This window comes from Enoplosus armatus, chromosome 16 (assembly GCF_043641665.1).
Source record: "Enoplosus armatus isolate fEnoArm2 chromosome 16, fEnoArm2.hap1, whole genome shotgun sequence".
Classification (NCBI taxonomy): Eukaryota; Metazoa; Chordata; class Actinopteri; order Centrarchiformes; family Enoplosidae; genus Enoplosus; species Enoplosus armatus.
Window position 1 is genome coordinate 20459836 of NC_092195.1, and position 16365 is coordinate 20476200.

General features: G+C 42.5%; 1 protein-coding gene and 2 gene segments (V, D, J or C); all 3 read left to right on the forward strand.

The window, feature by feature from the left end:
- Window positions 1-1281: 1281 nt before the first annotated feature.
- LOC139299305 (Ig kappa-b4 chain C region-like) lies at window positions 1282-4217 on the forward strand. The segment is given in 3 exon segments: window positions 1282-1299; window positions 2879-3005; window positions 3800-4217. Coding segments are annotated over 3 exon segments (477 nt in total).
- A 1432-nt stretch (window positions 4218-5649) lies between these two features.
- Window positions 5650-7930, forward strand: LOC139299306 (Ig kappa-b4 chain C region-like). The segment is given in 3 exon segments: window positions 5650-5704; window positions 6583-6690; window positions 7491-7930. Coding segments are annotated over 3 exon segments (495 nt in total).
- A 3012-nt stretch (window positions 7931-10942) lies between these two features.
- Window positions 10943-15981, forward strand: LOC139299011 (angiopoietin-2-like). The gene is made up of 6 exons (XM_070921854.1): window positions 10943-11581; window positions 13216-13450; window positions 14172-14306; window positions 14955-15171; window positions 15504-15699; window positions 15835-15981. Exons 1-6 carry the CDS (start codon window positions 10943-10945, stop codon window positions 15979-15981), a joined length of 1569 nt encoding a protein of 522 aa, XP_070777955.1.
- Window positions 15982-16365: the final 384 nt, after the last annotated feature.

Sequence of the window (16365 nt, forward strand, 5' to 3'; positions counted from 1 at the left end):
TTAGATATAGGTCTATAGTTGGCTAAAACCTCTGGATCAAGAGTGGGCTTTTTAAGAAGAGGTTTAATTACAGCTACTTTAAAGGACTGTGGTACGTAGCCTGTTAATAAAGACAGATTGATCATGTCTAGTAAAGAAGTGCTGACTAAAGGTAAAACCTCTTTGAGCAGCCAGGTTGGGATGGGGTCTAAGAGACAAGTTGATGGCTTAGATGAAGAGATGGTTTTAGTAATTTGGTGAAGGTCAATGGGAGAAAAGCAATCTAAATATACATCAGGTTTTACAGCTATTTCTGAGATTCCTGTGTTTGAAGGTAAGATACCACCTGAAGACAGGAGGTGATCAATTCTGTCTCTAATAGTGAGAATTTTATCATTAATTAGTAATACGAAGAAGGTCATGATGTCTTTTTTTAATGATTCCAATGAATATTGAGCTTTTTCGCTGCATAACATGAGTTTATATATTTAAAATAATATTTTGATTGTGAAGGTTTCGGATGCTGATCTATGTGAGAGGCACCAAGACAGAAACTGGAGAGTTATTACATTTTGACGGAGCGCTTCTGTTTGATTTCCTTTACGGCACTGGTTTCAGCGGCCCAGGAACCTCACAGACCAGTTGCATGTGTTGCGACTGGAGTCGGTGAGGGAGACGCACATAAAGGAGAGACGAGAGTCAACGAGTCAAAGAAAAGTCACTTCACATGGCGTGCTCTGAAAAGAGAAAACAGACAGCCAAAATGGAGTTCACAAAAAAGGAAAAGCCAAACTCAAGCTACACTTTTTCTGTCACTTCTCTGAAATTAAGCACTTTATTTTATGCTTGAGGAAATCTTCTCTAACTGGACCTCTTTGAATTGTATTTGAATACTCCTGCTACATACTATATTAATATATGTTCTTATATATACTGTTATTGTATAGTTCTGGGGGGGGGGGGGGGGGGGCACCACAAAGCCAGCAGCAGCCCTGGATCTGTGTCTGTCCCTTTGTAAGGGCTGTATGCGTTCCCTGTGCTGTTTGTCTCCTTTGCCTCCTCTGTCCTCTCTGGCTCTGCCCAGGTGTGCTACATCATGATCTTCAGTCTTCAGTGAGGAGCACCTGGCCTGGAAAGGACTGCTGGTCTTGCTGCCTCTCAGCCTGGGATTGTTGTGTGGCTTTTGGTTTTCCTGATTTCTGGGATTCAATATGAAGCTGAGGTCAAAGATCACGACCAAGACTTTTCATATTTATTATCCCACGTTGGCTCCTTTCTATTCATTTGGGACATGGAGTTATAATGAGATACGAGGAGATGGTGAGAAGCTGTCATGTAGAAAATAATTTAGTTTCCAGTCATTTAACTTGTTTTGATTCATTTTTCATTGTAAAGCAACAATGGTGAAATGTTCAATCTGATGACTGTGTGTGTGTGTGTGTGTGTGTGTGTGTGTGTGTGTGTGTGTGTGTGTCCTCAGTGAAGTGTATCAGTCTCTGCAGTAGCTTCCAGCTGCAGCAGTCAGTTCAGTTTCTGTTCAGTCTGATTGAGGGAGGTTTTTGTACGACGCTTTTTCACTGTGTGAACACATCCTGACTGTTGATATAGTGATAACTCTGACAGTAGTAAACTGCTGCATCTTCAGTCTGGACTCCACTGATGGTCAGAGTGAAGTCAGAGTTTGATCCACTGCCTGTAAAACGACCTGGAATCCCTGATGCTCGAGTGCTAGCTCGATAAATGAGGAGTTTAGGAGCTTCTCCATCTCTCTGTTGGTACCAGGCTAAGTAGTGGTATCCGAAGTTATTATAAACATTCTGACTGGTCCTACATCTGATGGAGACGGAGCCTCCCAGAGCAGAGCTCACTGCTCCAGGCTGAGTCACTGTGACCTGGCCTCTGGACTCTGAGGACACAGAGACAACAACATAAAGCAGCGTCGTGGTTTTGTGGGCTTCATTTCAGAGGGACGGATGTTCATAGAGGAGAGCGGTTTGATTCTCTGGACTTTACCTGTGAAGCAGCAGCAGAGGAGAGTCCAGATGAGGACGGAGGTCAAAGTCATGTTTTTGATGAGGAGGATTTCTGTGGCTTCTGTTGTCATGAAGGACAGCTGTCAGTCATCCACTGTTCAACTCTCAGGACTATAAACTCTCCCAGAGCACTGGAGCATGGAGCTGCTGATGCAAAGTGGCTCTCTATGGAAATGCTCTGACTGACTCCAACAGGGACTTGGATCACTCTGATGATGCTGTTAATCAATGGATCAATCACTTTATCAGATTATTGATTAGAAATTATTTAATACACATTTTATATGATTCTGGCTTCATGCTCGAGGACAAATTTAGTTTCAAAATATTTTGTCTTCTATAAATTTGTTGCTATATAAAATTAATATAAATGTGATTTTAAATGAATATATATGTAATAAAAACATACATTCTGTAAATCTGGGGCTCTGTGTTATTGTCACTTTTCATTTTATCTGACAGAATTTGAGCAACAGAATCTAATTTTGGTGAGTTTGTTTGTGTCAGAGTCAGAGAGCCGTGTCTCTCTACAGTCAGAGGTTTTTGTACGGCGGCTCAATGACTTTGTATCACTGTGGAGGACTTTTGGTGGAGGAACCAGACTGGATGTTGGAAGTAAGTCAAACCTTTAAAAACCTCTTTTACTTCAGTAGCTGTTGTTCTTCCTTCATGTTCAGCATGCCAGAAAACTAGTTGACTTTCTATATTAATGTATAATTTTTACAGAAATATTTTGCACTGAGAGACAAAGTTCACTTCAACAATATAAATTCAAAAACTCATTGTAATAATAATCAAATATGAACCCGGAGGATAAATCATTGCTTCCATCTTTAATGGTAAAGTTGCATCTTGAGGGCTTGTAGGTTCAGTTCAGTCTGTCAGAGTCAGAGAGCCGTGTCTCTCTACAGTCAGAGGTTTTTGTACGGCGGCTCAATGACTTTGTATCACTGTGGTACACGTTCGGTGGAGGAACCAGACTGGATGTTGGAAGTAAGTTTCTGCACAAATACTCAATAAAATATTGTAAAGTAATGTTTTAAATCCACTTTTTGGATGTTGGAGGCAGATAAATATATCTTGTTTGAACACTTTTAGTCTTCATGTCTTTATTTCTCCTCCTTTATCATGGAGGCTGACTCAGAGCAGCTTTACTAAACTGTCTTTACACATTCCTGTCACACTGAAGTTTAAACAGCTTCAAGTGGAGAAAAGATCAAACTTTAATCACCAGGATTAGTGTTAAATTTTACACCACAATGATAACTGTTGTTATGATGGATTCAAACGTGCTCAAGTAAAACTGAACAGAGTGAAGATAAAGACGGGTATTTGAACATGTGTAAAATCTCTGATCTCTTTATTGTGTCATATATTGTCTCAAATCCTGTTTGAAAATCTTTTCAACTGATGATGATTTAAATGTACACGAAGAACATTTGATTTTCGTCATTTCATTTTCTGTATTTATTCAAGTTTCCACTGAATACTTTAAAGTCATGTATAGTTGAGATCTTTTGCCAAACGTGCTCCTTTTATTTCCAGTGTAGTTTGATATATTTCAGGTCGTCCTGTATGATGATTCTCTCTGTGCTGAGATGCATGAGAGGCTTCTTAAAGGGAAGTGAAACAATGTGTGAGTGAGTGACTGGTGGAGCAGAAAAACCATCTGACAGAAACTCCTTAAAGGAGAAAATCAGCTCTCACACAGTGAAGGTGTCCAAGTGTCTGGTGGTTGATTGACAGCTGTGTGGTCCCCGTCCTCTAAGCTGATTGGTGTCTCCTAGGTGATGCCCGTCCCACCCTGACGGTGCTGCCCCCCTCAATTGAGGAGCTGGATCAGGGGAAGGCCACGCTCATGTGCCTGGCCAACAAGGGCTTCCCCTCAGACTGGAGTCTGGCCTGGAAGGTGGACGGCAGCAGCAGCAGCAGCAGCAGCTGGGAGGAGAGCAGGAGCCCCGGGGTGCTGGAGAAGGACGGCCACTACAGCTGGAGCAGCACCCTGAGGCTAACTGCAGACCAGTGGGGGAAGGTGGGCTCTGTGACCTGCGAGGCCACCCAGGGCTCCCAGGCTCCGCTCTCAGAGACACTGAGGAGAGACCAGTGTTCCCAGTCCTGACCCGACTCACTGGGACTCTGCTGCTGGTTTCACTCTGCTACTGCTCTCAGTCTGCACTCTGTGACACTGTCTCTCTCTCTTTCTCTCTCTCTCTCTCTGACTTAATAAAATTTTGAATAGTGATATTTTCTATTCCTCATATTAACATTTCAGACAATAAAGATGTTTTTCTTTAAATCAAAAATGTTTCCAAGGAAGTTATTATTTAATCTAATGTCTCATTGTATTTAACATCTAAAAGTATTAAACAAATGATAATGAAGGACATCTTCTATTTGTTGTAGCTCATTTTATAAGAACAATTCTGAGGTGTTTTAACTGCATAAAACATGATAATGTCTTCAGTTTGCAGAGGTATAACACAGCAGACAGGATTCCTGTGGGCATGAAGGTCATGTTGAAATGACCTTTAAAGAAATCTACAATAGTCTGACGTGAGTTTGAATTTGTGGAATAAAAAAGACACTCACCATGCGTGAAAAAGGTTCCGATTTCATGACTTTATAAATTCACTTGTACGTTTTTCAGTTCAATTACAGGGATTCACTTCAACACTGACTGTTGAATTTATTGGAGAAACAAAGTATTGTCATCTAAACTTGTCTGGTGAGAGAGTTGACATCAGTTGACTACAACTCAGAGAAGGCGATACATTTGAGACAAAAACAAGGTGGTCGATAAGAATAAAATTGATTTCATTAAATGTAGTATAGACATGTTGAAGATGTTAGAACTACATGTAGATATGAGGAATATTTTAGTCATATCTTGTTATATTTCAGTTTCTGTGCAGCTGTTGATTCAGATCAGTTCCTCTCCAGCTGAGGGAGGTTTTCGTGTGACGTTGTATGACTGTGTGAACGGCCAGCTGTCACACTGCTGACAGTAATAAACTCATGTATGTAGGTCACTTATGTCTTTTGTCTTTTTATGAATCAATTTGAGATTGAGCTTTTCCTTAGATGACATAAGTTTATACATATATATATAATGTTTTCTTTCATTTGAGGGATGTACAGGTTTTCGTTGGGTCGTCTTTCATCCTAAAAGTTTGGGATGTGTCTTCATATATTCTTTGAACTGGATGTAGTTGATTTAGCTGTGATCCAGTATTAAGCTGAGGTCAAAGGTCATGACCAAGACTTTTCTCATTAACTGTCGCAGGTTGGCTCCTCTTGAATATTTGACAAATCAGACAAGATCATGGGATCACACTGAGATATAAACACATGGTGAGAACTTTCATTGAACTTTTGTTGTTTTTTTGATACATGTTCAATTATCATTAAAGCAACAATTGTGAAATGTTCAATCTGTTTGATTAAGATGTCTTTACAATGTGTGTGTGTGTGTGTGTGTGTGTGTGTGTGTGTGTGTGTGTGTGTCCTCAGTGAAGTGTATCAGTCTCTGCAGTAGCTTCCAGCTGCAGCAGTCAGTTCAGTTTCTGTTCAGTCTGACTGAGGGAGGTTTTTGTACGACGCTTTTTCACTGTGTGAACACACGCTGACTCCCAATTTCATGATAACTCTGACAGTAGTAAACTGCTGCATCTTCAGTCTGGACTCCACTGATGGTCAGAGTGAAGTCAGAGTTTGATCCACTGCCTGTAAAACGACCTGGAATCCCTGATGCTCGAGTGCTAGCATAGTAAATGAGGAGTTTAGGAGCTTCTCCATCTCTCTGTTGGTACCAGGCTAAGTAGTGGTTTGGGCTGTTAAAATAAACATTCTGACTGGTCCTACATCTGATGGAGACGGAGCCTCCCAGAGCAGAGCTCACTGCTCCAGGCTGAGTCACTGTGACCTGGCCTCTGGACTCTGAGGACACAGAGACAACAACATAAAGCAGCGTCGTGGTTTTGTGGGCTTCATTTCAGAGGGACGGATGTTCATAGAGGAGAGCGGTTTGATTCTCTGGACTTTACCTGTGAAGCAGCAGCAGAGGAGAGTCCAGATGAGGACGGAGGTCAAAGTCATGTTTTTGATGAGGAGGATTTCTGTGGCTTCTGTTGTCATGAAGGACAGCTGTCAGTCATCCAGTGTTCAACTCTCAGGACTATAAACTCTCCCAGAGCACTGGAGCATGGAGCTGCTGATGCAAAGTGGCTCTCTATGGAAATGCTCTGACTGACTCCAACAGGGACTTGGATCACTCTGATGATGCTGTTAATCAATGGATCAATCACTTTATCACATTATTGATTAGAAATTATTTAATACACATTTTATATGATTCTGGCTTCATGCTCGAGGACAAATTTAGTTTGAAAATGTTTTGTCTTCTCTAAATTTGTTGCTATATAATGTTAATATAGATTTGATTTTAAATGAATATATATGTAATAAAAACATACATTCTGTAAATATGTGGCTCTGTGTTATTGTCACTTTTCATTTTATCTGACAGAATTTGAGCAACAGAATCTAATTTTGGTGAGTTTGTTTGTGTCAGAGTCAGAGAGCCGTGTCTCTCTACAGTCAGAGGTTTTTGTACGGCGGCTCAATGACTTTGTATCACTGTGGTACACGTTCGGTGGAGGAACCAGACTGGATGTTAACTGTAAGTACATTTATCTCCTTTAATAACCCAAATTTTATATGTATTGTATTTGAATTTTTTAGCTGTAGACCTGACTTCAATATTTTGTCTGACATTAGAAATTTGATGTATTTGCAGCAGTTCTTGAAGGCTTCACAGTGTCGTGAACCAAAATAAAATCCACTCCAATGAATAATGTTGTTGCACTAAAACTTGTACATTCTTAATATTAAATTGTAAAAAACTACTCTGCATTGTATAAAGGAAATATTCTTAAAAGTTTAAGTTTTAATATTCTGGCTCAAGAACTCTGCCAGTAACGTTTGGTTCAGTGTTTAACGCGCATGGCTATTACTCGATCTTTCTCCCAGATGAATGATTTTAAATCCAATCGACATATTTTAAATGAGAAGTTCAGTCATTAACAATATTAATAAAATGTTTCAGTAATGAAGCCGGACTTTTCAGTGATGATTCATGTTTACATGAAGAGAACAAACACATATCATCATTTATGAGGTTTTGGATTGAGACAAGAAATATTGAAGATAGTTAAAACAAGAAGAGCCTCAGAATCTGCATCTTCTGTGCCAGTTTTAACTTTTTATCTTCACTACTGAAACCTGTCTGTTGCCATGGTTCAGCAGTGATGCCTGTCTGTTGCCATGGTTACCGAGCTCAGAGAGGGAAGTGAAACGTTTAAGACCAGTTTCATCCGATCTAAGGAGGACCAACAGAACTAGAAGCCTCCTCTGCTGCAACCAACAGGATGAAGTTTAGTTTCCCTCATATAAACTTTATTAATCTCTCTCTCTCGGCAGTGGGTCGAGTCACCCCCACCCTGACGGTGCTGCCCCCCTCCATTGAGGAGGTGGATCAGGGGAAGGCCACGCTCATGTGCCTGGCCAACAAGGGCTTCCCCTCAGACTGGAGTCTGGCCTGGAAGGTGGACGGCAGCAGCAGCAGCAGCAGCTGGGAGGAGAGCAGGAGCCCCGGGGTGCTGGAGAAGGACGGCCACTACAGCTGGAGCAGCACCCTGAGGCTAACTGCAGACCAGTGGGGGAAGGTGGGCTCTGTGACCTGCGAGGCCACCCAGGGCTCCCAGGCTCCGCTCTCAGAGACACTGAGGAGAGACCAGTGTTCCCAGTCCTGACCCGACTCACTGGGACTCTGCTGCTGGTTTCACTCTGCTACTGCTCTCAGTCTGCACTCTGTGACACTGTCTCTCTCTCTTTCTCTCTCTCTTGTGTACTTGTTTTAATGTTGGTTTCAAGATTTCATAATAATAAAGATTTCATCAAATCAGCAGTTTCCATGAGTTTGTTATTAATTCATCATGTCTTATACATTCTTTATACATGTTTAGAAACTTCATGTATTAAGTTACAACAACAGCAAGTTTATCCATTAATAAAAATAAACAAATAGAACATATGTTCAACCAACTAGAATAGAAAAAAAAACTAGATCCAGCAGCAATAATATCCAAATACTAAGTAAGGCAATGGATATAAATAAGTATGTCAATTATTATTAGGCCTTTCTTAAACATGGTTGGCATGTTTCATATGTTCTGGAAAATAAATTGATCATCCATTTTTGAATAATCCTTTTCTTATTTTAGTATTGAAGAAAAATGATGAATGCCTGACAAGATACACGTGACCACAACGTTGCATTTATTATTTACAGAGCTAATCAACAGTGTGTGGATTTTTTAAAAAGATTTTTCTCATTGTGTCTGAAAAGATTTAATTCTCACAAAGTTGGTCATGTTATCCTGAGCTGCAGACATGGAATAATAGCGTACAAGCTACAGTATCTGCAGGAAACCCGTCATGAATGAATGAACAATATGCATCTCTAAGCACCTTTGAGACCCCTATTCGTTAGAAGCCTTGTTTTAATCCCAGAGTGGGCACATATTCCTTCTATCTCTGATATCATCATCCTGGAAATCAGTAATCCTCAATTCTAGACAGATGACTCACATCTTTATTCTCCCTCGTACAACAAATGCTCCCATTATGACAAGCAAGTGAAGAGAATCCAAATAAATTTGAAAATGTATTCGGTATAACACACGCAGAAAGTCAATCAGGCCTTTGAGGCCATATTTAAAATGTTCCGGCTGATTATTTACAGCATTGTCCAACAGTACGCTCACATCTCGGCACTGCAGAGCAAATTCTCTCTCTGCAGCTTCTCGGTCCTGTGCACTCTGACAAGGGCTGATGCCACAGTACGACAGTCGTGTCAGCGATCCCACCTCTTCCTCATACCAGTCTACCAGAAGGTCTGTGGACAAAATAATTTCACAAAAAACACAAACGTCAACCTCATGGTGGCACTAGAGGAAAAGTCAGGGGATCTCCAGAGTGATTAGGACTCATCCCCTGAGGATCATGAATATTTGTACATGATTTCATGGCAATCCATCAAATAATTGTTGAGCTATTTCAGTCTGGACCAACCAACATTGCCATCCCTAGAGCCATGCTGCAGATCCGTTCCCACAAACATGAAATCAACAGATCAGTGCATCAGCTGACGATTTCCTTCCGACGCTCCACGATACAATACTGCAAATTATACACTGTCATAAATGTTGCATCTGACACAGTGAACTGTTTGTATTACAGTCGACATAGTCCGACTTAACTGCATGCAAAGGTGTGTGGTGAGTACTGCTGTACTGTTGCTGGTATTTTGAACAATGCATCTTGTGCAAAAAAGTAATGCAGCCCCTTCAGCAACTTTGTATTTGCAATATTAATAATGTGTAAGATCGATACTTGGCGTCCATGTAACAATACAATATTGCCATGCAAAATATCACAGTACTATGGTGTATCGATGTCTTCCCCCACCCCTAATAGTCACATTACTCTAATCCCATTATATGTAATCTGTTACCTTCCAGGCCAAAGGCTGCCAATCCCTTTCGAGGATAATCACACACACACACACACACACACAGTCTCCTGGCTGCCTTGAAGCTTTTCCATTGACATGAATTCAGCGCAGGGATGCTGGGACATACAGGGTGACAGGTAGGAATGTGGTTCCTTTGTGTTTCAACTTCAAACTAATGTCCACGTTAACCAAACGATCGTAGCAGTGCTTTTTGATGTTTTAAGCCAATGCTTTTCATACCTGCTTGCAAAGCTTGTCATCAGTTTTTAGCTTGATTGCTTTCCATTGATTACACTTCATGTCTCAGAAAATCAGCTGGCAAAGACAAACACTTGTTGATGATAAACACACACAGTCAGCATTTATTCACCTCCAGCTCTGTTGTTAAAGTTGCATTGCCATCATGTGGTGAAAGCAGGGCCTTTTTCTGAAAACTGTCTTTAAGGTGGATTTAAGGACAAGGAAAACACAAAAGATGTAAACGTGAAAAGGACAACGTTATCGCCAGACAAGAACATCAATCCTGCAAAACACAAGATTATCAAGGATGTCGGAGCATCCTTGAATGCACCAACAGGGGGTGTTTTCATGGGCCTGGGTTTCCATGAACTTGAACCCATCTCAAACATTTCCAGTAAAATGTCCTTGTACTGAACTCACTCAGCCATGTTTCTGTAGTTTAAAAAGGATCTTCATTTACCCAGAGTGTGTCGCTAATTTGTCCCACTGAAGATTGTAAAGAATTCATTATGTCCAGCCGTTTGTGATTGTGTGATCACAGATTTTTGTGAAAGTTCATCTGGACTTCATTTCAGCTCTTCAACAGTTTGTTTCCAGAGATTAAACCTGCAGGTCTGAACCTTTTGTTTGACCTGGCCTGGACCTGAGCTGGGTCCGGGCTGGGTTTGGATCAGGTTTTTTCTCACTTCAAGGATTTCAAGGTTTCTTGGCATCACACTGATGTAAATTTGTTTCTCTCACTGATTGTAACCCTGTTTCCTGGGCTAAAAGTGAACACGACTTGTAGAGATCTCTTCCACTACCAGTCCAGTGAATGTTAAAGCAGTCCTGCCATTGGACCAGGTTGGGCACCTTCACAGAAACCAGACTGGGATGTTACAGAAGGGGTCCAGCTGGAACTTCATCTACTTGTTTCACTTTGTGTCTTCTTGTTTTCCATCCTGCATCCAAGCCTACAACTCAAGCCTAACTTTGGGAGAAGTCTAGACCCCGTCTTGCTGCTATGACGTCTGACCCTGATGTTGAGCCGGTAATTTAAACAGACTCCACCACGAAGTTGCTGTGGATAATTGTTAGCAACAACCAGGGAGGGATAGATAGATACTGAATGCTAACGATGAAGGGGCGATCCATTTTACTGACCTTTGTCTTACTGATCGGCTGGTGTTACCAGCCTGTCACTGGTGACTATGTGACCTCTGATGAACACACAGATGTTGGACATGATGAGGATGTACACCGAAACACCCTCACGGAAACAAACGGGGATGTGCTGGACTTGGACATCCAAACAAGCAGGGATGTACCAAACACAAACATTGAAACAAACTGGGACATAAACAAGGACAACTATGAGGACGCTGACTGGCATCCTCCCTCCTCCCTCCTGGAAACACACTCTGACCTGCACCCGGACGCCCCGCCGATAATACGCAGTGGCAACACTGGTGTTGGCGACAGCACCAACCAAACCTTCAACCAGACTATTGGTAGCGCAGCAGCACAGTGCGGCGAGTACAGCAGCCAGCTGACGTCTGACGGCCAGTGCCGGCTGATGGCAACACTGCCTCCAGTGCCAGTGGGAACGTCGCAGAAACGCTGCCCGGATATGTTCCGCTGTACAGACGATGTCTCACATTGGCTCCACGAGAACCAGAACAGAAAGGAGCAGCTGGAGGACCTTAGGGAGACGATGTCAGAGCTGCAGGAGGAGCTGAGAAACCACCAACATCGAGTCAAGGCCCTGGAGATGCAGGTACACTGCTGTTCGCTAGTTTACTATGTACTTGTTTTTGTATGTACAATGAAATGGCAGCTTAAGTTTCGTGACAGTTAAATTACACTTACTGTGTGTTCAGACAAGTTTAGAGGCATGTGTGCTGTTGCTTTATGAATCTGCTTCGTGGGTGCACAGAGGTGAGACAAAAAAGGAGTAACACTGGAGGGAAATAACAGAGAAAAATGAGTTTCCGGTGAGAGATCAGACAGACATACTTACAGACACCCTCCCACACACACGCTCAGTGCGTCAATTGCTAGTTTATGCTCGACACTGCATGTTGGCGGTTGTGGAGAAAGATGGACGACATGACAGCCCCCCCAAAAGTGAAGCCAAAACATCTCGGTCGCCCCCTGGTGGCTGGCAGCGGTACAGGTCATCAAAGTACACATCAAATGAACGTATCCGGCTTCATTTTGGTACAGAGGGAGGAAGTGGAAACACGTCGTCCATCTTTACACACAGTCTGTGTTCAAAACTATATTCCAAAGGCGAGAAAAGAAGTTTGATTTCATGAGGAGCAGAAGTGTGAGATTAATTACTGTAATAGATTCCATGTTCAGTAATAATTTGTTTAATGAAAATTAATTGATTTGACCCCCTTTTTGTACAAATCGGCGGTGTTCTTTTAATTTACAAGGCATCCATCATCTGTAGGATGCATTGTAATGTCTGTCTGTCCAGCACTTTGATCCAGAGTGAAACATCTCAGAATCATCAGAATATCTGGCGGCTTGCAATACAATACAGATATTGGCGTTCCCTAGTGTCCCTATCTAGTGTCAAGTTTCCAGTTGGCCTGCAAAGTTCTATGACATTCATCTTAAATCATATCTTAGAAATATGTCATAAAAATATACCATGTGTGGTTCTTGGTTCAACATGGCTGTGAGAATATATTTCTGGATCAGGGTCCTTTCAGTTAAGGAGTTCTTCACTAAAATCTTACTGTGTCACCACCTGGAAAACTGTTTGTCGCTTCAGTTCAGTATGGGATTTGATATTCACCAAATATGTTCACCAACTGAACTGAACAAACAAGACACAGGCAGATGCAAACACTAACTAAATATAATAATAACAAAAACCAACACCCTCCTTTCTCTCTCTCTCTCTCTCTGTTTATATCTGCCTGTCTTTATCTCTCTGTCTTGACACCCACTAAGTCCTCCTTAACCCTGAATGCTAACAGGATTAGCTGCAGGCCTTTTGGCCAGGGCCCAGTCCAGGCCGCCCCTGCTGAAAACCAAGTTAGGCTAAGATTGCAGTCTGACTATGTGACATTTAACAAACTCATTTTAAAAAACTGGTGCCATTGTTTAGTGTTTGCTGGTGGAAGTTTATCAGAAGTCTTTGTAGAGCAGTAGACCATGTTTTCCCTTCAGACTGAGCATGTAAACTACACAAGGGGCTAAATTCAGTTTATTATTCCGCATAAATGACGCAATAGCTAGATTGTGCCAAGATGAAGACAAAAAAGTAACAAAAACTAAAGTAGTCTTAAAGGTAACAAGTGAGCTTTACAGCTTTCTGGCTTTTTAGAGCATCGTTTTCAGGACAAACCTCACCAGCACCTTCTCCAGATTAAACTGTCTCCTTTCCTCTCTCAGGGTGAAGGAAGTGTTCGTTTAAACTCGACCTTTGACCAGAGGTTGCGTGCTCTGGAGTCGCGGCACGCCGAGGCCGACACGCTGCTCCACGTGCATGCAACGCTGCTGTACGAGCTGCAGGCGCAGCTCCGCAACCTGTCAGCCGCCGTGCAGCACATGAGCCGCAACACAGGCTGCACGATCAACGTCATCAGAACGACGCCGCTGCTCGGCATGCGAGACACACTGCCACCAGGTACACATGCAACAAACACATCGGTGAGTTGCATGTGGCATGATGTTCTTGCAAACTTACTGCCACGTGGAACATTTGAACACCAGCAGTTCTTCCTGCAGGGAATCCGACAGTGACGTTTATTTTAGCAAACAAAAATCTAATTTTGCATCCACTGCTGTTTGTATTGTGTCTGTGTTTGAGGCTTCGGGGTCTCAGTTTGAATTGGTTTGTCTTGTAACAAACAACATAAGCTATTCATTTAGTCATCATAGTGCTTGATTACAATAAACTGAAACCAAGATAGAATTTGTTTGAAACACAATTATTATCCAAACACCAAGGACACAATAACATAACCACTACTGAAACATTTATACAGCAAGCAATACAAGATTTAATTTAATTTTCTATCAAACAAACAAAATCAACCTGCATAGTGTCTGACAATAAACACCCATTATAGTGCATGGGAGGAGCTGGATATACTATTGACAGTCTTGTAAAGTAAATTGTTGTTGTACAGCGAATGAGGTTACAGCCAATGATGATAATGAAGGTGCAGGAACATTATGCAATTTAAATAAACAACAGCAACACAGACTCAACAACAGAGCAATAACTCAGGATTTCACCAGTTTCTTTAGGTTTAGTTGATAGTTTGACGGTTTGGTTTCATGATGCTGTGTGAAGACCTGTCTCTCTCTCTCTCTCTCTCTCTGTTTCTGTCTCTCGCTCTCAGATGGACAGTACATGTCTCTCTGTCCATCAGACTGTGCATCTCTGTATCACAATGGTGTTCGGTGTTCTGGTGTTTACACCATCGTCCTGTCGCCGGGCTCCACCCTGCCCGTCTACTGCGACATGGAGACCGAGGGTGAGACACGCACGTTAGATATTCACACGCATATTCAGTAAGGAATAATAATATGTGTGGCTGCACAAACACAGAGGTATGGACACAAAGGCATGTATGTGCACAGTATATCTGTGAGTGTATTTGAATGAATATACGTATGTGTGGTCATTTGATTAAACACAAATGAATTGAGGAATATGCATCATAAGCACAAAACAGAAAAAATGAACATTGCTCGTAGTGACAAACCCCGACTCTACGAAGCGTTTTAGCGTCTTTCAGCTCATTGTTTTGGTTTTCCGGCCAACTTTACTGACGTGGTTCAGTCTCACCGCTCTCATCAGGGTTGTTTTTGACCTCAGTAGGCAACTGTTTTCAGAAAGAAATCTCTAAAAACCAACTGTACACGACCTGCTCAGCGCCTAACTACAGGCAGACACAGCTAGAGACGAGCTGCTGAACATAGTGCAGCATTTAGCAGCTAAAGAGACAGATGTTTCCCTCAGGAGGTGGTGGAGACCAAAAACTGAGCTAAAAGGAGAGTGAATATTGGAGTTAAATTCATCATGTGGACACAAACATTTTCATGGAAGACGTTTTGACAGGTCACAGTGGGAGAAGCATGCAAATACTTAAACGTGATGTATGTCTCTGTGTGTGCCCCAGGTGGGGGCTGGACGGTGTTTCAGCGGCGGCACGATGGCTCAGTGAGTTTTAACCGCGGCTGGTCGGAGTACCGAGTCGGCTTTGGCGAGCCACGAGGCGAACACTGGCTGGGCAACCAACAGCTCCACCTGCTGTCCAACCATGGCCACTACAGCCTCCGCATCGACCTGCAGGACTGGAGCCACGCCCACAGACACGCCCTGTACCACACCTTCAGGTAGAAAGAGAGACTGTGGAGGAAGGACAGATGATATAGACAGTAACAGTACAGAGACAACTGTTAGAGACACATGTTGAGGACAGGCGGAGGTCTGCCAAGCTCTAGATTTCTCCACATGTGAAGCGGTACGCATGAGGCAAGTAAGAGGTGGGTGGTTATATAACAATCGTTAATCAGCCGTTAATCTGATGCCACGTTATCATTATAAGATTGGAAAGCTTGACAGACGTAGCAACAGTAACTAAGGGATGCAGGCAGTGAAGTATCACTTATCATATGAATGCATTAGTTTGTTATCGACGTTATGGTTTCTTCTCCTCCTCCTGCAGGATAGAGGATGAGGAGAACCAGTACCGCCTCCATGTGTCTGGTTTCAGTGGAACGGTGGAGGATTCATTCGGCTGGTACCACGACCAACAGGGCTTCAGCACGCCAGACACCGGCAACATCTGTGCCGAGATCAGCCACGCCGGCTGGTGGTTCCACCAGTGTTTCTACGCCAACCTCAACGGCGTCTACTACAAGGTAGGACTGTCTGTATGTACCACAAGATATAGTAAGATGTAGAGCACACGGACGCAGAAGAAAGTAGGACTAATATTAACTTAATGTTGAAACATGTTGTATAAATATGTTCATGTTGAAGTGTTTTTCCACCAGGGGGGGCGGTACTCTCTGAAAGCTCAGAACTTGCTCGGACCGGACGGCATCGTCTGGTTCTCCTGGAAGGATTCAGACTTCTACTCTCTGAAGGCGGTCACCATGATGATACGACCACGCAACTTCAGGCCACACTTGTCTCCATAGCGATGGAGCGTCTTCCATTAAGCAACAAGTAAAACAGTCTGAAGCCCTGCCAGCAGCTTCTAAGGACTGCTAGCCAAACGTATATGAATCCGCTGCTGAAAATAGTTCCCAACAAATGCACTGTTTCTTTCTATTTTAATAACATGTATAAAACTACAGTGGTTTTTAGAAATTACTAAGCCTTTTTAAAAAATAAGACAATATATTTGTAGCCCTTTTTTTTTGTAAAGATTTACATCCCAGTGGGTTTAGAGCCGAGAGCCACAGACAGGAAGTCACAAAGTATTGTGAGACCAACATGATCACAAGTTCAACTGTCCTGCAGCAGAAACAGGAAGTGGTCAGTGTGACTGAGAAATAAACTGCTCCACCGGAGTCTGATAC